The sequence below is a fragment of the Natator depressus genome, chromosome 11, assembly GCF_965152275.1.
Source record: "Natator depressus isolate rNatDep1 chromosome 11, rNatDep2.hap1, whole genome shotgun sequence".
Lineage (NCBI taxonomy): Eukaryota > Metazoa > Chordata > Testudines > Cheloniidae > Natator > Natator depressus.
This window is the reverse complement of record NC_134244.1, coordinates 67,348,060-67,375,256: the sequence shown is the minus strand read 5'-3', so window position 1 is coordinate 67,375,256 and position 27,197 is coordinate 67,348,060. Positions and strand designations below refer to the sequence as shown.

Sequence of the window (27,197 nt, the reverse complement as noted above, 5' to 3'; positions counted from 1 at the left end):
TGGCTGCAAGTGATCAATGGGCCAAATGAAATACACAACCAAGGTTAATCACAATCGAGACAGAACGGCAGGAAATTAACTGTGTACTCCTTTTCGCTCTCTCTTTTGACAGCTGAGTGTGGCTTCTCATGTTCTATTGCCCTTGATCCATCTGACTGACAGGTAGATAAATCTCATAATGAATGTTTTTCCATCTTAAAAAGACATTGCCAGATGGTTTAGGCTCACAATTTGAACGGCTTTATAAGAACACTCCCAAAAGCTACACGTTTGACAAACATTTTGTTTTCTAATATGCTAGAAAAGACCATGTGATTCTATAAAATATTTAATTTCTACAACAATAATAATAATAATAAAAAAATAACTTTCTACCAAGCATTGTGCTTGCTACTGTAAGTAGTTCCATTAAGGTCACCTGGCTTGATTATACTCTTTACATAAGCTAGGTGGAATTCAATTATTATTATTTTATAATTCTAACAGATACTATTGCTATGTATTTTTTATGCATTTTAAATATTTTTTCATGCATTTAAATTTCCACAGTTTTCCAAATTTATGGGTTTCAACATGTTTTGTGGTTTTTATCTATTTAAATGTTCACAGTTGCAGGAAATTAAGGTGAGCATCAGGCAATAGGGGGTTCAGAAAAGTTGTTCTGAGATTCAAAAAGTTAAAGCTTTTTAACTGTTAAAATAGATTGTTAAGATCACATCAAAATATTCAAATACCCTTAAACTCTAGTAAGTTCTCAAGCAGCCTTTTTCTTACTGTGCTGATGTATAAATTTCAGTGGAAACACTTTTTTCATCAGCTTATGTGTGTATGGCGAAATCCACATTTCCCAATCAATATCGAATCCTTCCAAGCCTATCTATCCAGAACTGAACTTGATGAGGAACAGAATCAGAACAGTTCCCTTTACAAGGAGTGGAAAACTTACCATTTTACTTTTTAAATGAACACAACGAAAGAGATGAAAGGGAATGAGAAATACAGAGATGTGGGAAGGCCTTAACATTTTAATGTATAAAAAATTGAACAAATAGCCTAAGGAAATCCATAAAAAGCTTAGTTCTGGTTTCTTCAGGAAACATACAGACTTGTTCCTGTGGCGAATCACTTTCCAGCAACTCTGCAAAAACAAACAAAGTGTCTGATCCTGCAAACACTGCCCTGAGAAACCAGTCCCACTGATTTCAACTGCATGGAAATCAATGGAACTAGGTAGTATCTCTTTGCAGTACTGAGCTGAGAATGCATAGACCATTGCACTGTACATTTGAGTACGCTATTAATATTGACAGGTTTCAGAGTAACAGCCGTGTTAGTCTGTATTCGCAAAAAGAAAAGGAGTACTTGTGGCACCTTAGAGACTAACCAATTTATTTGAGCATAAGCTTTCGTGAGCTACAGCTCACTTCATCGGATGCATAAAGTGGAAAAGCTTATGCTCAAATAAATTGGTTAGTCTCTCAGGTGCCACAAGTACTCCTTTTCTTTTTGCTATTAATATTGCTTTTCTTGCATAGAAAATGCCAGCCCTGCCTCATGTATATTTCTGTGCTCTGTGCTGCAATTCTTTAACTGAGTAAATTGTGTAGTTTTGAAGCTGTAGACCTTTTTTCAGCTGCTGCAACACTTGCAGTTGGTTTAAATGGCCCAATCCTGCAAACATTTACTAAAATGTGCAGTGCTTGCCAAATGGACTGGTTGGACTTATGTTGCTGGGAGATCATGCTCTCAGATTTTCAGTTAGAGACCTCCCATATGCAGAAAAGGCTGGCACCATCCTCCTTTCTTTGAACCTAGTGGAGTTGATGGGGCTGGAGATCTTCACAAGTGATGGGGCCTGGATGAGGAGCAGGGCAGCCAGAGGCGGGGCCAGGGAGTTGTGGGCTGTACGTTGCCCCCTTCCCAGCAGAGATCACAAAGGAGATCGTGTCACTTTTCCCACTGAGTTCCCACAGGGCAGGGATGACCCATAATGATGGACCCACTGCAGCTGTGGTCAGCTCTGCCGCCAGGGCTATGGAGCTGTGTGGAGAGCCTTGGCCCAGCTGCTCCTGGCTGCCAACTGAGCCCCAGGGCTTTTGTTGTGTGTGGCCCTGCAATGCGGATGGCTACAACAGGGGAGAGAAAATCTCTCATCCCCCAGGGCAGTGGGGAGAATGGGGGTGTCTCACCCCTGGACCCCAGGGTGATGGGAGTGGAGGGAAGGGAGTCTCGGCCGTGCTCCCCCAGGGCGATGGGAGTGGAGGGGGGAGTCTGGGCCCTGAACCTCCCCCTCAGGGTGATGGGAGTGGAGGGAGGTGTCTTGGCTCCGACACCCCCAGGGTGATGGGAGTGGAGTGGGGTGTCTAGGCTCTGCCCCCCAGAGGGAGGGGATGGGAGGGTCTTGGCTCTGACCCCCCCCCAGGGCGATGGGAGTGGAGTGGGGTGTCTAGGCTCTGCCCCCCAGAGGGAGGGGATGGGAGGGTCTTGGCTCTGACCCCCCCCCCCAGGGCGATGGGAGTGGAGTGGGGTGTCTAGGCTCTGCCCCCCAGAGGGATGGGAGTGGAGGGGGGTGTCTCGGCCCTAACCCCCCCCCCCCCCCAGGGTGATGGGAGTGGAGGGGGGTATCTGGGCAGAGCCTAGACAGAAGGATGGGAGTGGAGGGGAGTGTCTCAGCTCTGACCCCCCCCAGGGCGATGGGAGGGGAGGGGGGTGTCTCAGCTCTGGCCCCCAGAGCGATGGGAGGGGAGGGGAGTCTGGGCCCTGACTCCGCCCCCCCCAGGGCGATGGGGATGGAGGGGGAGTCTCGGCCCCGTCCCCGGGATGAGAGTGGGCGGGGCTTGCATCTAGGCCCCGCCCCCGGGGAGAGGGCTCCAACCGGGCAGTCGCTCTCCTGGCTGATCCGCCCCGCCATCCCCAGACCCTGCGGCAGCGGCTCTGGGGCGGGGCTTCGCGCTCCTCGCAGTCCGTGCGCGCGCCCGGGCGCGCCCCCCGGGCCGACCCGCGCATGCGCCGTGCTTCGGGCGGGAGCCGGCGGTTGGTTTGAGCGGCGGCCCGTCCCGCAGTAGCGGGAAGATGCGGGCTGCGCTGCGGGCTCGCTCCGGCAACCAGCCGGCTCCGGCAGGGAGGGCCGCGGCCGCGCCCGCGCCGCGCGGCATGGAGCGGCCAGCCGGCTGCTGGGACGGCACCCGGGCCGCCCTGCGGCAGCTGGAGAGGCGGCTGCGCTGCTCCCGCTGGTAACCGCGCCTGCCCCGGGGCCCGCGGCCTGGGGGAGACTGAGCCGCCCTTCCCCCGGGACAGATTCACCCCCCGCAGGATCCCGCCCTTTCCCCCCGCGGAGAGCCTGACCCGGCCCCTAGGGTCCCCCCCGAAACACTCCCTCCCCCTGGGGCTCCCCCCCGAAACTCTCCGCCCCCCCCGCGGAGAGCCTGACCCGGCCCCTAGGGCCCCCCCGAAACACTCCCTCCCCCTGAGGCTCCCCCCCGAAACTCTCCGCCCCCCCCGCGGAGAGCCTGACCCGGCCCCTAGGGCCCCCCCCCGAAACACTCCCTCCCCCTTGGGGCTCCCCCCCGAAACACTCCGCCCCCCCGCGGAGAGCCTGACCCGGCCCCTAGGGTCCCCCTGAAACACTCCCTCCCCCTTGGGGCTCCCCCCGAAACTCTCCGCCCCCCCCCGCGGAGAGCCTGACCCGGCCCCTAGGGCCCCCCCCCCGAAACACTCCCTCCCCCTTGGGGCTCCCCCCCGAAACACTCCGCCCCCCCGCGGAGAGACTATGTGGCCCCTAGGGCCCCCCCTGAAACACTCCCTCCCCCCGGGGCTCCCCCCCCCAAAACACTCTGCCTGACCTGGCCCCTAGGGCCCCCCCCGAAACGCTCCCCCCTGCGGAGAGACTGACCCGCCCCCCTGGGGCTCCCCCCGAAACACCCGTGGGGAGACTGACCTGGCCCCTAGGGGCCTCCCTGAAACACTCCCTTCCCCCCCCACGGAGAGTGCCTGACCCGCCCCCGCCTGGGGCTCCCCCCAAAATACCCCCCCCCCGCGAAGAACCTGACCCGCGCCACTGGGGCTCCCCCCGAAACACTCCCCCCCCCCACTGCAGAGAGACTGACCCGCCTCCCTGGGCCTCCCCCCGAAACACTCCCCCCCCACCCCCCACCCCCGAGTCCGGCTAGCCCATCTGATGACAGGCCTGAGGCCTAAGTGTTGTTAATGTGTAGGGACTTTGGGAGACACTGTTCTGTTCTTGAACACTTACAATAAATATAGTGAATAACCCCCCTTCCTCAGACACCCTTAGTGCTTCCTGTTTAAAGAGCACATTTGACCTCCAGACCAGACACATTAAACCATCGGAAACTGACATCCTGTTCTAGTGGAGGGTTCTATGTAATTTTGATGTAATTGCATTGCCATGGTTAGGTGGTGAGATCGCTCCCAAAAGGACATCCACCTCAGTGGGAGTTGATACCCTATAATGATTGTATTGTAAAACTGCTGTAAAAATGCCCTTGATTTTCCCAATACTTGGCTACTGTGGTAATGGGCTTATACATCCCTAGAGAGATTAACAGTGAGCTAATCTAATGTAGTGAAGCAGAACTGTGTTTACTTGTTTCAGAAAACTGCTGTTGGCAGCTTGATGAGCTGCTGTATGGACAGAGCCTAAGGAAGCTGGTTGTGCAGTAAATCCATCTACACTGGAATCAGAACCATGCTAGCTGTCAGTGGGCTTAAAAATGTGTTGCTAGCAGGGTTCTATCATGATTTCCCTGATTATTGTGGAAGGAGACATTTTATCAGAGAACCATGCTAGCTGCACTGTATGCTACTTTCCACCGATTCAGTAGCGTGATTTATAACACTGCCCTCAAACAGAATATCTCAAACTCATCAGAAAAATCATGCTAGAGTCCTGCTAGCAATAATGTTTTAACTGCAGGCACAAATACAGATGCCTTCAGAGTAAACTAACTGGTTCTTTGATGTTCTAGGAGCTAAGACTTTTTTTAATCGTTAATGCTTTTCTTCCTCTCTGAATAGCATGAACATCCTTAAGGAACCTGTGTGCTTGGGAAAATGTGAGCATGTCTTCTGTCTGTAAGTACCATATTTACTTAAAATGAAACAGCTATAAAGAAAAGGACCCTAGTCCTGCAAACAGTTATGTATAATACCCTTAACTTTACATATCTGAGTAGTTCAGTTGACATCAGTGGGACTGTTCTACATGTGCTTAAGTTTTCCTGGTTTGGAGACAGTGAGGTCAAAAGAAAAAGCTAAACAGTTTTAAAAGAGAGTAATATTTGAAATTCATGCTGTCCTTATTTGTATAGTCGTTCTGTGGGAAAGGAAGAGCTTGGGGAATGGAACAGGGAAAATTAGATGTGTAAATGTTTTTTAAAAAAATAAAAATCAGGCTCTGCCTGATTGGGTCTTCACAAGGAATCACAAATCTTGGAATTAAGGCCTTAGTCCCACAGAGGTCTGCCCAAGCAGAGCGCCTTGTGGCTTTAGTAGGGGTCCAGGTGGGTGCAGAGGTCTGTCTGCATGGAGGTTTTAGCAGGATCAGTGCCTACATATTTAGGGTTTTAGTTCATAGCTTATTGAGTTGTATTTGTAAGAGGCAAATTCTCTGAACTGTAAGGCTAAAATTATCTTCTTTATATTTGAATTGTAGTGCTGAGAATACCAAGGGGAGCCTTTCAGTTACAGGAATTAGTCTGGAAAGATTCAGTAGTTTGTCCATGCTGTGGTACCCTCATCTGAGAGAACAATGTACATATTGGACAGGCTGAAGTATTCATAGGTTTTATTGGCATACCAAAGCGCAAACAGAGGATTTAATGTATCCAAACTAGCAGGAAAGGGAGAACGCTTTCTGTTTTCACTGTCCAGAAATTCCCATAGAGCATGCAGGATCAGGTTACAGATGGGAAGATATGCAAGTCCTTAGCTTAACAGTTTACTTGATGCCAGTTAATTTGCATATCACCGTAACCTGTTGTTAATATGGTAGACACTGTGCCCATAAAGGTTACATGATCAATATATTCTCCCTCATGTGGGGCTCTCCCTGTTTCACTGTAGGTAGGAGAGTGGCAGACACCACCAATTTGGTCTACTTAATGTATCCTCTCTGCACACAGGCACATCATACATCATTTGAAAGCTTATTATGTCTATTTTAAGATGAGGTATGATGTGAGGCTGACAGTGTTGTTACCATAGAATTGGTATAAACAATGGCACCATCAACCGGTTCAAATATTTAAATTCACTTCCATTGGTTTAAAGACTCAGTATTGGATTTTGTGACCTCAAAGCATCACAACAATGGTCCAAAGGATAAAACAAAATCTAATAATAAATGTGCACAGGTATCATTGAAATGTAATAGTGCTGATGACATTTCTGGTCAACTTCATTGTCATTTTGTTCATCATTATGGTCTCGGTCAAGAGCGTGGGAGTTGCCACAGTCTTTGTTGCCTTGGCACATACACAGTTTTGCGCAGGGAAGATTGTTCTGACTACAGACACAGTTGATCGTGCAGTGACGCATGCTGGTAGAGACACAAATAAGGTGTTACAGAAACTTAGATGTCACTGGGCCCTTGAAGAATACGGGAAATAGTTCATTATCCACATTTTTCCATCCATCTTGCAATGGTGATCCAATATCTGGTGTACCTATGTTGCATAGACATCCAAATCTTTGTTTGATAAGATGTCCCTTTGACATGCTCATCAAAACTTCATCACGTGACAGCAGTTTGGCCAATGACTTGTCCTTTTTGATGGCTAGTTTGAGGTGCAAGCAATTCAGGTCTCTGTGGGTCTCCTTTTCTTTCTTGTTCTGGTCATACAGCACTGCTACAGTAGTTGTAGCATATGCTGAGTTACAGCAGTATGAGTCTCTTTAATAATATGTTGTTAGTGTCTTCAGACTCAAACACCTTTGGAGTGTTAGCTAACATTTCCCTGACAAATTCTGGAACTGCAAGAGTACCTCCTCACTCATCACGCCATTAAAGAAATGAATAAAGTTTCAGAGCACTCAGATCCTCAAACGCCAACGTCAAGCCATTTTGAGCACAGTTGAATTGCTTACCAGCAGACGTGTATGCAGGCCTGAACATCTACTTTGTAATTTTATAGCCCTGCGAGCCCGAGTCAGCTGACCTGGGCCAGTCATGTCTGTGCTGCTGGTCTTTTATCGCAGTGTAGCCATAAGCCTTAAGGGCCTTGATGGGAAAATGGTAGCAACAGGCATTTTCTGATTCTTCAGGGCTAGTAAGTTAAAGGGCAGCAATTACACACTCTCCATGGAGCTTCCGGCAATATCTTTCCCCATTCAAATCTGTTGAAAAGGTCCCAAAGTGACCTACTTCCACCACAGCCACTGTTTCTCTTCCAGACGTTGTAGACAACTTCTGTGGAACCTCACATCTCTCTTAAATCACTGTCTCTCAGGCTCTGTTGGAATCCCTTTACCATGTTCCATTTAAACCATCTTACCACACAGTATTTGATGCTCTGCAAAATAATCTTCAAATTTAGTCTTGGTGAAGAGACTTTACTATGTGTAGGCTATATCATTGTTTTAATAAAAGCAGTTTTGAGAGGTGGTAGTATGGATCATTGGGAAATAGTAATACAAGGAATCTTTAATTGAGTTAATTGGCTGGTTGTCAGACATCTAAAACATAGTAATTTAGTTTTGGATAACCCCACTCTAATTTGGAGAACAAATCTTCAAAGATTTTTGGATATTATTATTGAAGTTTTTTTTTTAGAAAAGCTTTCAGAACATCAAAAGATGCTCTAATCTGAGTTGAGGGTCAGGAGGAGTAACCAATGGACACCTTAGCTTTTGAGAGAGGCTGCTTTTTTCCCCTCCAGGTCTTGCTGCTAGAAAGCAAATAGTCTTTATTACTAATATAATCCAAACAACTGTATCATGGTCCTTTATTTATTCAGTGATGAACTAGTTTATTATTCATCTATACCTTCTGATCATTATTTCCAGTCCATTTCCTGTGGTGGCTTATTCCTGCATAGTGGCTGTTTGTTTTATTGAACTTTTATATGGTGGTTTAGGCTATTCAACTGTAGTTTGTTTCCAAACAAGCCAGCAAGAGGTCAGGTCAAAGTCTGACATGAGGTTATTCTGGTCCATAGCCCATTAGAGAAAACTATTAATATATTAAAAGGGTGGGAGGGAAATAGGTGACAATGCTGCTTTCACACATTTATCTTTATACAAGTGACCTGCAGTAATTGGGTCACATGTTGGAGACTTTTCTATGGACTGTGATATTTATTATTTGAAATCCATCCCTGTAGTATGATCTGATCCAAAGTAATTTCAGTAGGTTAACAACAGTGAATGGATGTCCTGCATCAAGATAATGGAATATATACGGGAATGTACAGTTAACAGATTGACAGCCCCTGCCCTGAATAGTTTGAAACCTAAATAAATACATAAGTCAGATACAGAGTGGAAGAAAGATCTCCATCTGTAATATGGGATAATAGTTTCTGAGGCTAAGAGAGATAACAGTTTAACTTCCAAAATACTCAGCACCTGGCAGCTCCCACTAAGAACAAAATCAGCTGGGTGCTGAGTTCTTCTGAAAACATGCCCATAAGTGACTTGCCCAATGTTACACAAGGAGTCTGTCTGAGCCAGAAGTTGAACTGAAATCTCCTTAGTCTCAATCCAGTGCTTTAACTGCAAGACCACTTGTTCTCTCAACAATGTAAAGTTCATGGGGGAAGAGTTTCAAAGATACAGATGTCAGGCACCTAACTGTCATTTGTGCCTTTGAAAAAATCTCCCACCTTGAAATTAACAGAGAGAAGTATACTTTAGTGTGGTGGTTTTGGAGAGACTTTAAAAACCCCACAGTGTTGGCCTAACTGCTCCCATAGGTCAGGTCTGTGGAGACTTAGTGCATGGCAAGTCAGGGTACGAATCTAGAGAACACTAATCCCATAAACATGAGAGCGGTGCTTTTGAGAATCCCACCTGATAACTTGTATGATGGACCCAAAAGTCTTTTCGCTATAGTAATCAAATGAGTGAATATAATTCTGTGGAGGAGGATGGAAAAGTAGTACTTGGAAGCTACAGGTTTGGGTTTAAGTGACCTTTACTAAGCAAACTTGTTTCTCCTTGAGCTGTTCAGAAATAAATGCTCTGAAAAAAATAAAGTGATAAAATAATTCTGACACCTATGGATTCCTAGGGGACTTCTTACTTAGAAATGTTGAGAGGTGTGTAACTTAAAAGTACCAAGACAGTTTTAATAACAGACAGGTGAAAGTGATAGCTTACTATAGATTGGATTTTCTATCACACTTGTAAAAAGGAATGCTGTTGAAAAACAGCACTGTTTAGTTGAGGGGACAGAAGAATCTAGAGTTAAGCTATTCAGAAATGTAATGCCAATGTGTAGAAGTGAGGCTTTGGAATATTTTAAATTTTGATTAACATGGGTGAGTGTGAGATTCAAAAGTTTATTAAACAGTTTTGATGACAGCTTCCTGATAAGACTTTTGCTTAATTCTGGCTTGTAATTTGCCAGGCCAAATATTTGATTTCCTTTTTTGCAGTGATAAGTGAATTGTAAGTAATTCTTGTAGTCTTTGCATGGTCAGCTTTTTGGTATTAAAATAAAAGTCTTGCCTATCAACTACTAACATAGCTGGATGCTGAAGAGAATATGCCAGTTTACTCATGTTGAATGACTTGCTTGACTTTCAGAGCTTGTGTGGGGGACTGTATTGGCACAGAATGCCCAGTGTGTCACACTCCAGCCTGGGTACAAGATGTGCAAATAAATAGGCAGCTAGACAACATGATCCAGCTGTGCAGCAAACTGCGTCATCTACTGGGCAAGGACTTCACAGGTGAGACAAGATCTGGTCTCCCCACATTGTGCTCCCTATTCAAACTTGGGTCAATTTCATATGCTTTTAAAGGACAAGAAAATTGTCTTTTTTAAAGATTCTGAAGGGCTATATCAAATCATATTTGGAAAATCTGCATTTGAATGGAACAGTTGCTGGGTTTATCTCCTTCATCAAATCTACATAGATCCTTATTAAAGAAAGGGAAAAAGTCTAGAATTGCATTAGTCCACAATTCATTAGAATCTGTCTGCTAAATTTAGAGTTAAAGATATGTAACATTCCGAAGTCACACGACACAGTGAATTACAAGTAGGAAAATGGCAAGCACTGTCATATCCTATACTCTACATTTGTGAGAGCATGTAATGTTCTAAGGCTTAATTCTTCAGTGAGCCCTATACAAGGCGATCTCATTGCAGGTTCAGGGTTCTTTTCACTCACCATCCTCGTGTTGTTGCCGTCCTATATATAATGTGTCCAGTAGTTTTCAGATTAGGTTGTTGTACATGTGAAATCTTATGCTTTCTGCTTCATGATGGGGAGAGAGGCAAGTCTCAATTCTCTTTGATTGTCAGAACCAGAGTGACACAACTGTACCTATTCTCTGTTGTGAAAATCTGTCATTTCTGACCATTGTGGTAGTGACTGTGCTACAAAACTGCAGAGTTGCTGGTCTGGGATTTCCCTTCCATTATTTCCTTGCCAGACTTTTGGCTGAATGACAAAGAAGGGAAGATTGAGGCAAAATGATTGTCTCTTGAGTAGTTATAACATTTTAGAAAACACTCTTTTAGCTGTCAAATACAGATGAGGTACTTTTTTCCCCTCATTGCTTATTTCCAATATTAATCTAAATAGAAGATTCTCCTTTATCAACCAGATTCCCTCAAAAGGGTCACATCACAATCACTTCTATGGTAGTCCTTTTTTGACATCCAAACACTGGATTGTGATATCACTGAAGCAGCAAGGCTAAAGAATGTCTAACAGTAATAAAGAGTTTTTCTTATTCAGCTGAAATCTCTGGGTAATCAAAAGCTATGAGTAAGATAGAAAATGTGGATGACAGTTTAATAGGGTTAGGGAAAATATTTAAGTGTGGTATAAGAATACACACTTTATGAGTATAATGGGAAGGGAGGGCTTTTGAAGTGATTGGCTTGAGGCACTTTTATATAGTGTTGAAGAATAATAGTCAAAGCTGAGAAGCAACATTTTATGGTTATCGAGTGAACTTTAGTGGTACTCCAAATGTCAAAGTGAATGGAGAAAATCATGCATGAGGTTCTTTTGGTCTGAAGTGAAGTTTCCCTATATGGTGGCTTTAATTACAAGAAGAATGGAATGAAATGTATTTTAAAATAAGGTTTATGCAGTGCAGTGGAAACCAGAGTAACAGATGAAATATTTTCCTGAAATTATTTTAAAGGTAAATGTATTCAGCTTTGAGAAACTTGAGCTTTATTGTGTCTAATCTGTTTTTTTAAAACCATTACAGTATTTTTACAAGCAATTTTTCAGTACTACTGCAGCAGGAGAGTGCTAAAATTTAAAGTGATGTGGTGATTGATTTTTCCATTTTTGGAGGATTCCTCCCTTATTAAGTATTAGTGACCTTTTATTAGTCTCTCATTCCTGACTTAAGGAAAAAACAGTTCTTGAGGGATGTTGATAGTGTATTGTCATAGATGCTATGGATGACATAACTAGGAGACTAGGCTTGATCAAATGAAAATAAAGACATTATTATGCTACATCTAATGACGAATGATAGAAAGCTGCAGGAATTGAAGATTTACAAAGTGTGGTAATGTAGGTTGTTTTGCCACTCCTGCTCGCGCTTGGAAATTAGTCACTTCCTGTAGATGTGTGTCTAGTGGAACTACCTCACAAGTGTTAAGTTAAATATGTCTGTGCAGGATCAGACCTTTCTGGTTATGATGGTAATTTGCACAATGCAGATCAATGTATTTTTGCAGGGTTCCAGATGGGTTACTAAAGACAATACAAATAACAATTATAGTAAAGCCACAAAAAAGTAACCCTTCATGCCAAGGCTTACTTTCAGCCACATTTTTGTCCTGTGGCAATAAGAAATGGACAAATTTCTATTTTTGTGGTTTTGCCTTTTGCATTTTTTGTGCATGTAGCAAGGCAAATTGAGCAAGTCAGCATTCTGCTTCCACATGCGTATATGGAGTAATTTTGGAAGGGGCCTTCTCCATGTAATTGAGGATGGGTGGAAATCAGGAGCAAACTGTCTTTGCAGGCAGAGATTTGGTAACACCAGCATGGCGGACAAAGATGAGTTTTGGGGCAGTCTTTGTGAGTGGAGGGCAGGAAGGTGGTTATGCTGGAAGGCGTATCAGACTCAACTATTGCACATAGATGCCAATCCAGGAAAGTACTTAAGTGTGTTGGGGGACCAGCTGTTTTTGAGAGAGCCTGCAAGACACACAGAAAAAAGTGTCTGTCCTGGACTCCTGCTGTTGGAGCCTCAAGTGAAAAACTGGATCCAGAATATGGGGGTCTCTTTTGTTAGGTAGTGCGCATATTCCTCAATGGTGATCTGGGCCCCATTGTCCTTGTTGCTATAAAGGCACCTAGTCTGATAACCCTTGCGCTGAAGATTCTCCAGTCTAAATAGACCAGATGGGGGGTTGGGAGAAAGGAAGGGTTTTTTTTAACCCTCATTTTAGTTATTGAGCGGCCTGAGGTCCGAGGCAGAACTAGGGGTAGGACCCATGACTAATTTCCAGTCCAGTGTCTTAAATGATAAGACCAGCCTTTGTATGCAGGGTAGTTATAGCTGTGTCAATCCCAGGATATTAGAGAGACAAAGTGGGTGAGGTAATATATATATATATATATATATAATTTTTTTTTGGACCAACTGTTGTTGGAGAGAGACCATCTTCTAATATTTACACTTGGGATCCTGCATTTGGAGCCAGTCTTAAGCAACATACAAGAAAACAAAGTAGTCGGATCTCTGCAGACTTTTGTTGCCCTTGAGTATAAGTGACTGGTAGTACGTACACCTAAGTGGAGGACTTTCATTTGTTGGATTTGAGCTCGGCTCTCTCTTTCTCTCAAAAAAGTGCCATCTCTTTAACCACCGTTTTTATACCACAAATATGGAGACGAAATCTGCAATTGTAAAGTAAGATCTGCATTGTGTAGACTTGAATCTGCACATCTTAAAAGAAAAACTAGTTAATATTGCAATTGTGTTATAAGAAATAGCCTGCAGGTGGCAAGACAGTTATTAAATGTGTTAATGGGACAGTTAAATTTTTAATTCACATGTAATTTAATTCAGAATTAGAATACCTTAAGAATTTATCTTGTTTAGCCAGCATTGAATCTATGATGCTGCTCCTTAAACAATTAAAGTATTTTATGAAATCTTAAATACAAGTAATTGCGACATAATAAGAGCTTGATTATACCCATATAGGGCACAAAATGGAGCATATAATAGAAAATCAACTACTGTGCCTGCATACCAATTTCCATCTCTTCTATCTGTGCATTAAAATGTGCCATATGTCTAGTAGAATTGCACCTTAACTGTGTTCTTGTCTTGATGTTCTCTAGATTTGTACATGTACTCTCTGTATATTATGAAGAATTGAATTTTTTGAAGACGTCTCCTAGAACTACAAAAACGTTTCACTACTAACCCCTTCACCTGAAGTATTGTGTATGTCACTGCAGTTGCTAATGACTTTTATTTGACTTTCAATACTCTTCTCCCTTTCCCAAAATACAAAAGTCCTCTTCTCCACTGGGAAGGAGGAGATAAACTGCTTCTCTGAATTATTATCATTAACAGCTCTGTCATCCCCCATAGTTGCAAGACTTTTTTGTTTCACCATTTTTGACAATTCCCCTTCCAAGTGAACCTTATTACCTGCATTTACTAGAAAGTATATAATTACTGTAATTAAGGTGGGTAATTAGGAAGAACTTGTTGAATCATGGACATAATGTATGGCATACTAGAGATAAAGAAGCCTGATTTACAGTAATACTTTTCAAAATTAGCTTCTAAATACTTCAGTAGATTTTCTCAGTTCAATGTACTTTAAAGAGAAGAGATTGTCATAAATTTTCCTGACAACCATTTATAGATAATTTTATCTTATTCTTCATAACACAATATACCTTAAACTAATAGTTAAATTGAGGTTTTTCTAAATTCTTTCCCTTTTTTATATTAAACCAGACTTTACAGCTGTTGGTCAGATCCTGTTAAGCACACGTTGATGCTGGTGGGCAGCAAAATAGATTACCTTTGATTAGCCTTTATAGATCACAATTTAGTTTCCATATTTTGATGTGGAGGGAAACATATCGGATGCCTTCTGTAACAGATTACATTGCATTTTGTGTGTGTTGTGACATTTTTCATAATAGCTAAAGATGAGTGTTTGAATAGCTCGAATTTCTCTCCCCCTTCCACCCCCCACCCCACCCGTGCTGAATACTTAACTTGCAAAATAATCATTCTTCAGTGAAGGCACTAATGTTACACAGATGGTACCAAAGCACTTCCCTTTGATTTTTAATAAGGGACTAGTTTGTCAAAGAGATTTCTCAACTTCTGTTCTGAAACCCATAATAGAGAATAATTTGAAAGACACACAATGTGCATCATTATATTCCTTTGATGTAGATTAATGATAGCTAAGACACATTTTCTAATTGCTTCTTTTTCCTCTACAGTTTATTATTGCATTACAGCAAAAACTTGAATATGGAGCTCTTAAGCGATAAGTTTCTCTGTACCTCATAATATTTTTGTCTGGTCTGAAGCATTTTACAATCCACAGAATTGATTTCTATTAAATGTCAGCGTTAAGAAACTTGGTTTTATTATGTGAAAATAAACCAGACTTTGTGAATAGAGATGATGTTTATTTATCATGTGTATGAATATTGTGTTTAGCATATAGGTAATCAAGACCAAATTTGCTGGAGTTATTATAGGCTGGTTTTAATATGGGTACAATGGGTTGTTTTTTTACATTATTGTAAATGCTTTAGGTAATCCAGAATTAGCAAATTCTGCTGTGTTGATCTGTCTGTCCTATTAAATAGATAATTTTTAAATTTTGGGGTGAGATATAAGTGCAATTAAGAATTAACTTTTAAACACATACAACTAACTTTCTTCTTTTATATTAAGGTGCAAATTGTATAAACTTTTTGTTTCTATCTTGGAAGCAGCATATGATTCCTTTGGATCAAAATCTACTTGCAACTTTTTCTGAGGGAGGCTTAATTGAGTGTTCTTAATTATTGTAATAGCCTCTGTATAAATGACTGTGAGAACTTCCTTTTTGTAGCTAATATACAATTCTTAAATTGTAACATAGATCCATGTGAATGTCCTTCTGCAGATAGAATAGAAGGAAATCCATTGTCTTCCACCCCTACTGAACACATGTTAATCTGGGATGGGGTTACAGAAAGGAGGAGTTGAGGGTTCAGTGTCTCAGGTGTGTTTCCTCTTTCTCACAAAACTCCAAAAGCCTCTGCATCTGCATCATAGAATATCAGGGTTGGAAGGGACCTCAGGAGGTCATCTAGTCCAACCCCCTTCTCAAAGGAGGACTAATCCCCAATTTTTGCCCCAGATCCCTAAATGACCCCCTCAAGGATTGAACTCGCAACCCTGGGTTTAGCAGGCCAATGCTCGAACCACTGAGCTATCCCTTGCCCCCTAAAAAGGAGTAGAGTTGGCACTTGTCCTAATTGTCTCTTCTCCCCCATGTGAGAGTCCCTAAATAGGTAGGAGAGTGAGTGTTGTTGCTTTTTTCCAGTAGCCAGGTGGAAAGATTCACCTGTAGCTGATACTACTAAGCAATGGTTCTTCTGAAAGATGAAGCCTCTGGAGAGGATCCAGGGACAATACCTTGTAAGAGTCTAGTAGTCCCCTTCCTAGAAGCTAGGTTGGTGGCTACATTTCTATGGCTCATCTTTTATATTGGCCTGTGGCTAGTAAGTGTCTGGAAATCTGGGAATACTCAAATTTTCTCAGAGTATAGACCACATTTAGTAGTCTTTTGAATGTATCTCCTCCTATTAATAATCATGCAACATCCATATAGCAACTGAAGCAATTGCTTATAGGAAAAATACTAGGAAAGTATTCAGTGTATTTTCAGCATTCTTTTAATGCAACTAATCTAAAATTGAGGAGTCTGACTTCCATATGACCAGCCAGCCCTCTGTTTACTGTCAGTAGTCCACAGATCAGTTTGAGAATCTCTGTAATCCATTTTCCAAGCACTACTGATGTCACAAGTGGTACATCTGAAGCATAACTTGCTATGCAAATATTTAATTGTATTAATATTGCTTTAGAATTTGTACTACTGAAAGATAGTGCCTGTCATCACGATATCTCTAGGACTTGTCTCTTATTGTGCTATATGTGTTAAAATAATCTGGGCTGGTACAAAATCTCTACACACATGACTCTTGCAAATTTATAAAAAGAAAAGGAGTACTTGTGGCACCTTAGAGACTAACCCATTTATTTGAGCATAAGCTTTCGTGAGCTACAGTTCACTTCATCGGGTGCATCCGATGAAGTGAGCTGTAGCTCACGAAAGCTTATGCTCAAATAAATGGGTTAGTCTCTAAGGTGCCACAAGTACTTCTTTTCTTTTTGCGAATACAGACTAACACGGCTGCTACTCTGAAACTTGCAAATTTATTTAACTCTTGTTCTCTAGTCCAGTGCTTCTCAAGCTATCTGATGTGGGGTACCGGCAATTTTTTTCCCCAATGTGCACGCAGACCAGCAGCTGATGGCTCACGGACCGGCATCGGTCCGTGGACCACCACTTTGAGTAGCACTGCTCTAGTCCATAGAGATGAATGATAGTTATATCAAGGTAAATATTTTAGAGTAGACTCTGCTAGTTGTGTAAACAGTGAAGACAAGATGAAAGTAAATATCTGCATTTTATATTGTGCATCTGTTTGCAATCAAGCCATTCCTTTTTTTAGATACAGTTATTAAAACAAAATTGGATCTGAGATCTTTATAAAGGTTAACTAGTTACAGGATTTGTCTCAATTTTAACTTTCCATCAAACCCATTCCTTAAAGTAAGTGGAGAATCTATAATGCTGTAGTTGACAACCATCATGCCTATATACCGTAGCTATTACTGGATATTTAAATGATTGATCAGCTAGCCTGAGGTTGTATTGTTTTTTGAAGTAAATCTCAGCCTAATGCCGTATGTTTCTCTTTTTTTTAAACTGAATCTCCAGATATTTAACTACACTTAATTGGAGGGGTACGTAGGGTAATTTAGCTAAGGATAGGAAAGCCTTCTATCTTGAAATATCATTTTTGAAGATTATTGGAAATATTTGTTTTGGTGTTTGACTGCTATACTGCAGAGTTTTTAGTCAGATCTGTCTTTGCAATTTTTCATGTGAATTTTGTTAAAAGTGAAATTATCTCAAATTCCTTTCTGTTGGAGAGTGGGAAAGTAGCATGCCTGTCTGGTATCCATAAACTTACTACTGCTTGAGTTAGCGTGAGTACAGCTACTAATTCTAAAAATAGAAGATATGGAGAAGACAACATTATGGCTGGAAATTGAATGCACTGAAATAGAAGTAATACATTTATTACAATCTCATGACAGGCTTCCATTTTTAATATTCAGAATTTTGATTTAGTTCTATTTCTATTTCCAGAATGGTAAACAGCTGATCTTAGCCTTAAAGCTCATTTTTTAAAAATCCCTGTCTCCTACCAGATTCTGCAGAAGACTTGTTCGCATCAGTAGGTCCTGATCATGAAACAAGAAGTAAGAAGAGGCAGATAAAAATGTGGTTCAGCCCACGCAGTAGGAAGATCAGGTGTGTGCTAAACAGCAGTTCCCTTCAGAAGCAGAATCAGCTGGTGACTAATGGTGGTAGCATTCACCAGGGCCCATCTTCTACTTTTGACTTCCTTCCTTCTCCTCCTCAAGAGAAGCCTTCCAAGATGACCAGGGAACCACCACCACACAGATCGAAGAAAAAGCTGAAGAAAAAGAGTCTAGCGCACATCAACCAAGTATGGGGTATAGAGAAGGAAAAGCAGAAAGAGGGCAGTGGAACTGAAGGGGAGACCCAAGATGAATTTAAAGAAAAGACTGTGACCTTTTGCAGCCAGCCATTAGTTTTATGCAGTCCTGAACCAAATAATATGGAAGAGACAATAGGACAGGAGTCTGTAACGGAAACCGACCGTAAGGATGGAAGTGTGTCCCACTTGGAAATGGCCACACAAGTAAAACCCACAGAGGATAAAGATAGCTCTGCACAAGTTAACACAATGAATACAGAGAAACCTCTGCCATCAGAAAATGAAATTACTCCTTTAAAGCGCAGAAGGCAGCAGTCCATATCCCCCACTGTTTGTCATTCTAAAAGACTGAGAAGAAGTGACCAGAGTGCTGATACGCAATCAGTCAACCAAGGTGTTTGCAATCCTGCGGTAACTGCCATGAGCACTATTAAAATCTCTCCAACTACTAAACATGGAACTCCAGTTCATATCTCCTCTCCTGCATTTAAACTTACTAGTGGCACTGTATCAAAGACAAGAAGCTCTGCAATTTTTCAAGAAATAAATAGCCCTTCACTTTCAAAAACTCCCTCTACCCCATTCACTTCAAATACTCATAATCAAGTGGAAACCACACACAGTCCTTCCCTCTTGAAGAAGTCTCCTAGTAATAACACAACTACCAAAAGGAATCACAGAGGAGAGACCTTGCTCCATGTTGCTTCAATCAAGGTAGGACTTTCTTATTCTTCTGGTTTGAGACAATGGTTCAATGGTCACTTTAAGTCAAGTGCAGATGTTTTTCAGACTGTCACTTTCAAATTGCAACATTAGTTCCATATCTCATGTTTTTCTGGGGCAGGGCCAATTTTTATGGTTTTGCTGTTGTATAGATCACCAAGTGTAATGAGAGTGTGTCAACACTGCAAAAACAAAACAAAAAAAGCCTTATGGCAGTGAGTCTCGGAGCTGGAGGTCAAGTGACTCAGCCTTGTGGTATGGGGCTACAAAGAACAGTGTAGATGTTCCCACTCAAGTTGGAGCCCGGGCTCTAAGAGTATGTCTACGCTGCAATTAAACACCCATTGCTGGCCCTTGTCAGCTCGCTCCAGCTTGGGCAAGAGCCTGTTTAATTGCAGTGTAGACATTCAGGCTCAGGCTGGAGCCCAAGGTCTGGAACCGTCCCTTCTTGCAAGGTCCCAGAGCCCAGGCTCCAGCCCGAGCCTGAATGTCTACAGCACAGTTAAACAGCCCTGTAGTTTGAGTCAGCTGGCATGGGCCAGCTGCAGGTGTTCAATTGCAGTGTAGGCATACCCTGAGACCCACCCCCTTTGCCAGGTTTCAGGGCCCGGGCTCCAGCCCAAGCAGGGACATCTGCACTGCTGTTTTCAGGCCCACGGCGTAAGTCCTGCAAGCCTGCTTCAGTTTGTCCTGGCTCTGACACTCCCTGGGGTATGTCCTCCCCTCTGCCCCCCCCCCCTTTTTTTTTCCCAGTGTAGAAATACCGTGGGTTCTCCAAATTGATGTCAAAGGTGTGGTTCTTGTAGCTGTTACCCTTGGAGATTTCAGTGTATACTCCAACATCGGCTAGGATTGTCTTGCAATGACTTCCAGAAAGTGATATCAGTCTAGGCTTTGTTCTAAAGATATTGTATATGCCAAAAAGTTGAATGTGTGATTGACATTGTCGTTGGGTTTATTTTGGATATTTCAAGTCTACCCTGCTAGGTGGCCTTATCAATTAATTGGTTGGCTGTTCAAAGAGCACATCAACACTGGAGCTAGATTATTTAAGTATAATTAATGTTGCATGAGACTACCTGAATACTGGTATTGCCTAGGTTTTGAGATCTTGACTTTACAGCACTAATAATAATCTTCTAATATCACTTTTTAGATGGACTTTTTATGGTTTTCTTAAACATAATTGAAAGCAAAAATTCAGACATAACTGGTAGACAGAGGTAGATTGCTGCATATCAGGATTTTTGTACTGTGTTCCTGTCTCTGGGAGGAGAGGGGATGATCTGATGGTTATAGCAGGAAACTGAGAGTTAGGATTCCTGGATGCAATTTCATTTTTTTAACTATGCTTTGCATTTACACAGTGCTCATTCATCTCTGATCAAACCTGCCAGTTTCCTTGACGTTTTACAGTCAGAGTCCCTCTGTCAGCCTCTGTGGTGTTACAGTAGCATGCTCCTATTTCTTTAAATGGATTTTTCCTCTCCCTTGTTGCTGTGTGAAAGACCCACACAAACAGGAAAAACTGTCTGTACTTAGTTAACTGTTTCCCCCTGTGTAGTCATTGTTGTCAAATTCACTAAATAAACAAGAAGGGGAGGGATATTTTTTCATTCTCTTTTTGGCTATAGTAATCATAGGTGTTCTAATAGCAGCTAAAACAGTTTGACATAAATGACCTTTTTAAGTTTGTGTCCTCTTGAGAGGGTGTTTTTTGTTTTCTGTTGTACAGCTCCTCAAGTTCTCTTTCAGGGGGATCAGACAGAGAAGTATCACATATGGAAAATTTTGGTAATGTTATCTGGGGTCATTTCAAAGAACTTGTGCTTTGTGCATAAGCACTTTAAATATATTTTATATTAAATCATACATAAAAGAAATAGTTTCATCAATAAAATGCCTGTACCTCTAGAATTGATATACCTGTAAACATCCTGACATTGACACACAACATTTCTATTTGTAGAGTCAATTTAATTTCCTTGATAAATAACTGTTTTCTTCCTTTCATGGAGGCATTATAGCAATTCTCACCTGCTGCTTATGAAACAATTCTTCCATTTGATTAAATGGAAGTAGAACCTATGGGTTATGAGTACAAATCCTCTGTTTGAAATCATTTATACTTAATTAGTCATGGTAGAGAAAATTATATACTGTAGTTAGTGACTTGAGAGCTCTAAGGATGGTCTTGCTATTACCCCAGTTCACAGATTCAGCATACTCATCTTTTATTATTAAAATGCTGCTTACAAACTATCCCTGTATATTTCCAGGAGGATTTTTTAAAAGGATGCTGTCAGGATTGATTGTCCTAAAATTGGGCCTATCTTGACAGCTTTCCCACACTTTTCCTTCAAGATTGCAGTAAGTTCAATGTTTTTTTGAGATGGGAAAAGAGCAGCTTTATCGTGAGATTCATAGTAAACTAAGAGAAGTCAATAAGGTGCAATTATCAAGGTACAGTTTTCTTGATGTTTATAGTCAGTGAGCTAAAAATGGAATTCTGGTGCTGTTCCTCATTAGTACTGGTACGATTTTTCTCAATTTTCTTTATTTGCATTAAAAAACCACCCAGTATTACTAATTATTGGTTTAATTAGATGGGGCTTCTCCGTTGCCCTAAAATAGAATCTGACTGCCTTTAAGTTCAACAGCTGATAAAAGGGAGAATGATCTTGTGTTTAAGACGTGCAACTCAACTGAGAAGACCTGGGTTCAATTCCCAGGTCTACCAAAGATTTCTTGTGTGACCCAACATGACTAGTTTAGAGTGTGTCTGCACTGCAATTAGAAACCCGCGGCTGTCCCATGCCAGCAGAATTGGGCTTGGGGGGCTTTGGCTAAGGGACTGATTAATTGCAGTGTAGACATTCAGGTTGGACCTCGAGCACTGGGACTCCCCCACCTCGTGGAGTCCTAAAGCCCACGCTTCCTTCTGTGCTCAGAGATCTACACTGCAGTTAGATAGCCCAAGCTCTGCGAGTCCAATTCAGCTGGCACAGGCCAGCCTCGTTTTTAATTGTAAAGTAAACATACCTTTTATCTCTCTGTGCTTCACTTCCCCTTCTGTAAAATTAAGATAATACTTTTTCTTCCACACTTGTCTTATGCATTTAGACTGTAAAATCTTGAGGGCAGGAATATCCTGTATTAAGTGTGCATACTGCTGCTAATGCAGTGCTCTAGGAACCCCTGTAATGCAAGCTGTGGTGTATTTAAAACTGTTTAAAATTACAAGCTATGCTTTAAGTTTTAAGGGGTTTTTGAGTCTTGGTTGAAGGCAAGAGTGCACATAGGGAAGCATGCGATCTGGGTCTTCAGCAGTCGGTCTATAAAGAACCAGGTGGGCTGAATTATGCTTCTCTGTCTTAGGGCACAGCCTGCTTCGTGTGTGTGTGTGTGTGTGTGTGTGTGTGTGTGTGTTGATTCTTGTGTTTTATGGTTCTGGATTCAAAGAAGTAAAATAGTGTTATCTTGCAACCTTTGAGCAAGTGATTTTGTGTGTGTGTGTGTACAGTAAACTGAACATAACAAACAAAAAGGGGAATTGAATAATCTCTGTACTTGACTTCTCATGTAAATTAGGCTAAGTTAGAGAATTTTAGACTATAATACATGTAAGGTAGCCCAGTCAGCGATTTTAGTTCCACAGGCAGAATGAGTTTTTCTCAGTCTTTCTAACACTGTTTTTCTGATTTCTTCATTCACCCATGTTTGTCAAATTGTCACTGTAATGGAAACAGTCTTCTTAAAAAAAAAAAAAAAAATCAGAATTAAAACTAAATTCTCTGGGACTTCATTAATTATAAAATCTATATTATTTTCATTAGCGTGTAGGCCCTAATACATTGCACTTAATGAAAGTTAATTGAGTTTTACTTTTTTTTGTCTTTTTAAAAGAGATAATTAACAACATTATCAGGCATTAAAATTAAGTATATTGTGCTATTCCAAATCAATCGAAGCTGGAAGAGTGTGTGGCTGTTTCCCATTTTACTACTTCTACACTAATAATAAACATACTAAAAGCAAAATGGTTCTGAAAAAAGGTTATAGAGTGGATGAGCTTCATGCTGAACTGCATTCATAAATTAGAATGAACGTAGCTATTTGCCTAGTGAACTGAAATCATGTTTTTTATTACTCTCCATACTCATTAAAGGTAAAATTTCCAAGTAGTTAAAGTGCAAAATGTGGTCTTTTATACTTTTAAAATTATCTAAACGGTTGGGGAAAGCCCCACTCCATCACAGTCCTCCCACATCTTAATTATCTAAATTCTTTTATTACCAAACATTAGATCAGAGAACTACTGCCCTTCATATGTGGTGATTAAAACACGGGAACTTGCACCTCTTGTCTTATAATTACACAGGGTTTTAAATTTGGCCTGGAATTAGAGAATCCTGTAAACTTCTTGCATAAACTTCCCTTCAGATAAGATTTTGCCTGTATTTTTCCTGCAAGCTGAAGGGCCATTGGGTAGGAGAGACTGTATAGAAGGCTTCCTAAGCAAAAGCAGCACTAGTATAAAGTCCAGCAAGAGGAAAGAATGATAAACAATGGGATGGGATGAGGACAACACAGATGCATAGCACATTTAGTTCGGAAGAGAGTTTGAGCTTTATGCCCGCTCTCCGACTCTGGGAGTAGGAAGCAATTTACATGTATTTAGGTGACTTTATTTTAATTGTAGGAACAGTGTGGGACAATCAGGACTTGCTTTGGGTGCTAGTAAAAAGATTACTTGGCATCTATCCTCTCTATTCCAGGGATCCTCAATTTTTGTGTATCTGTCTGAGTTTAGTCTGCAGTACTGGATCCTTTACTTTCATGGCACTTGCATTTAGTGCAGTCAGGACTGTTGGGTAACCCCCTCTGAACACGTGAGCTTTATCATGTATCCTATAGGGCTTCATTTCTAGAGAGAGTCAGACGCATAAGGTATAAACCTCCTTTCACGGTGTTCCTGAACCTAAAGTTACTATGTCCACACTCCAAACTCCTCTATAAAGTGACTTCTGGATTCTGTTTCAACAAGTTCAATTTACCAGTCATCTGTCCCCAAAACCTCAGTATTTTTACTGAGGACAACTAGAGTGGTTAAGTTTTATGTAAAAAAGGCAATCAGTTTAAATACCAAAGCCACATAAAGCTTTTTCACGCAGCAACAGTGAAGAAAAATCCAGTTTTTTAAGAACTGGAAACTGATTGAAAAACCCCAGGAATTGGCAGGGCAACTCAGAAGCAGGTGCAATACCTGCTACTGCCTTTAATTTGTTTGAAATTGATTTAATCTCTTGATGTAGATTCCGCATGAGGCAGGGTAAGGCTGCAACCACCCCACTCCATGTGCCATACATAGCAGAAGAGATTTAAAGTTGATTGTGTCCTTTTAAATCTAAGTGCTGTAGTAATACTAAGCAGACTATTGTAGACAATAATTTCCAGGTTTTTTCAAATGAAATTTACACCTGATGGCTTAAATGTATTTCAGACAAATATAAAAGCCTCATAACTACTTAAAATATTGAATTTAGAAATAAAAGAATTGACCATGATCACAGAAATCTTTCCCAAATATTAGTGCTGAATGTAAAATTGTTTCCAGTGTTCTACAAATATTGCTTTTTACAGTGCTCAGTCTCTGTGACTTGTTTTAGTTATGAGATTGGAGCTTAACTCTTCTTGGATGTTTTATATTACAAATATATGTGCTGAACCACCATGCTCATTACTCACTGAATGATCTGCTGGTGAGGAAATTAATTTTAAAGAAATCAGAGGTGATTATTTTCTTTAAAGTTTCAGTCAGAGCATTCACAATTACTATAAGTTCTCTAATTCCTTGTCATTCTCTTTCTCCGCTTAATACAAGTTATAAATAAGATGTGGGAAAGCAATAAGAGCTGGTGGGGGGGGAGGAGGGGAAATTGGGTTGTTTAACAATCAAGTAGTTCAGTCATTAGATCAAGGTATTGGGTTCTTTTGTTTGACTTGCAATATAGTAAAATCACGTGGAGCTTTGGAAAGTAGAGAGGGAGTAGAATTCTGTGGACTTATTCCCTGTCTCAGCTTCAGTCTTCTTCACGTGATACTCTAATTCTCATTGTACTTTATTTTTTCCACCCTGGCACTTAATATCACCATTAACTGTAACTCACTGGTTATTATAAGGATGCTGCAAAATATCTTTAATAGAAGTAGAAAGGGGGGGAAATTTTATAAAATAGTTAAAGGGATGCTGGCTGCTTTTCTTAACCATCTGTCAGCACTAGCATTTGATACAATTGATATTAGGACTTGAAAAAATCCACTTGCCCATGCCAAATGGGAAGCTTTTCTGGGGAAGTGCCATCAGCATCTGCAGAATCTAAGGTTTCATTAAAAAAGGGGAGGAGGGGAGCTGGGGCTGGGGGTAATGGTTTTGAAAATATCCTTCTCCTCGTAAACCAATGCAATGCTGTCTTCTAGATTTGCAGATAGGTGGCTCCAGTGCCTTTCATGCTGCTGTGCTGCTTGGAGCTTTCCCAACCTGCAGCATAGTGAAGGCTAACCGGAGCTGTGTAATTTTTCATTGCTGCTATTCACAATCTTGATAATAGCTTAAAATGGCCTTCCCTTGGTCTGTCTCCAGCAGATAATGGTGCCCGCACACCCTATGATGGTTTTCTTCCTGTACACAAACTAGTTATTTCTTTGGGGTGTTATTCACTGTTTAACAATAACCGCCCCCCCCCCCCCCCATTAATTTACAATATCAGCTTTAGCTAGCTAACCTCTTTTCCTGTGTCAAACATATGAACATCAGGCGGTATCCTCCCAAGTAGGAGAATCCCAAGTCTTTCCAATAAATTTGTTGGGCAGAGGCCTATATTCTAAATTGACCAAGGTCAGAGAAGTCCAGCTCAGTGAGTTACATAAAATTACTCAAAGTCAGCAAAGTGAGAGAGACTGAATTAGTCCAGACTAAAAGGTCTACTTGTGTCACCCAAAGGTTAAGATCATAACTAATAAACAAAGGAGAATGGAATTGGAAATTAACAACCCAAAATTGGTGGGTTGGAAACAAGGTCTAATTGGTGGACAAAAGAGGGGATGGGCTATCCTGTCCATTAACCCCCAGGTCCTTTTGAAAGACTTCTGGGGGATCTAACGCTGAGAAATGGGTGGACTGTAACGAGTGAGCTTTATCATCATTGCTGTTACGCCATCATCTGTTGGGACCCAAGAATCCATCATGACACCATTGGACATCTACTGTCCTGCTCCTGAGAAATGTCCTAAACTGACCAGGCAGGGCCAGAGAGACGGACCCAGATGACATTGCCACCTTCACAAGCTTTGGCTAAATCCTGAGCATCACCCGGAACATGAGATTTGGGTTTCTGCTGTCAGCCCCCGCATGCCATGTTTCTTCCTTGTCCATCTTTTTTTCTTTTCTTATCTCTCTTTTGCCTTTTGTTTAAGTCTGGCTAAGCCACCCAAGAAAGAGATTTACAACACTGCTGTGAGCCTGCAACCAGAGAGGCAGCTCTAAGTAATGTCTTAAACAGCCTGATGCTGAGATGCTGATACAAGTTTGCCAGGTCTCAGAATGGCTGGTAAGACTGTGTGCTGCACGTGTTTCTCCACAGCCAGGGTAGCAGGTAAGCGTGAACACCACAGAAACTCCATTTTCTATCTTTGTGATTCTTTTCTATACCCTTTTGTGGCTATTTGTCCTTTTTTTTGTCGAAAGGAAGCAGGATCGGATTTCAACATCAGCTCCAGCCCATCTCAACTGACTTTTTTCTCTTCCCCAGATAACTATCTCCAGTTGTTACCATAATTAATACTATCTAAAAGAGTGTCATACTAAAAGAGGTTTTCCTTCTGAAAAAAATAAAACTGTATACAACTAAAAGGAATAAGAAATATTATTAAAATGAAATTCTTACTTAGTACTTTACAATTCAGATGCTTTAACTATTTTTCCTTTTTTCTGTAGCTTTAATAAAAGGTTATTAAGGATAGTGCTATGGGACAAAGCAGGCTGAGGTGGCTATACTTGAAGCCCCAAATCATATTTCAGTGTTTAGTATTATGTAATGACAGGGTCATGTTAACACTTTTGACTCGTTGCGCCCATTTTTTCCATTAACCTTAACATAACAAACCCTTGCTAGCGTAAGCTCAAACAGTCACAAAATATTTTAGTAGTATCATACATCAGTGCAAATATTGTGTGATAGAGGGATTGATGACTTATCGTAGTGTCACAGAAACATGTAGAATCAAGCAAATAATTTTGTATCTGATCTTGAGAAATTTAACTTACTTTAAAATAAAAGCCAAAGCAAGTTTTCTGTGCTTTTTAGTTAAATGAGTACTAGATGGTACTCTTGAAACAAAAAATATGTATAGATGGAGACTCCTGTTTGTGTTTTCTTTGCAGCCGGTGAA

The 27,197-nt window shown here is 41.4% G+C and overlaps 1 protein-coding gene across 1 annotated transcript in view; it reads left to right on the top strand.

Moving 5' to 3' along the window:
• The first annotated feature begins 3,072 nt into the window (after positions 1–3,072).
• BARD1 (BRCA1 associated RING domain 1) overlaps positions 3,073–27,197 on the top strand; it is a 66,089-nt gene continuing 41,964 nt past the window's right edge. Inside the window, exons 1-4 of the mRNA XM_074968106.1 lie at positions 3,073–3,233; positions 5,038–5,094; positions 9,769–9,914; positions 17,710–18,737. Of these exons, the coding sequence (XP_074824207.1) occupies positions 3,073–3,233; positions 5,038–5,094; positions 9,769–9,914; positions 17,710–18,737 (1,392 nt within the window). The remainder of the gene's footprint in view (positions 3,234–5,037; positions 5,095–9,768; positions 9,915–17,709; positions 18,738–27,197) is intronic.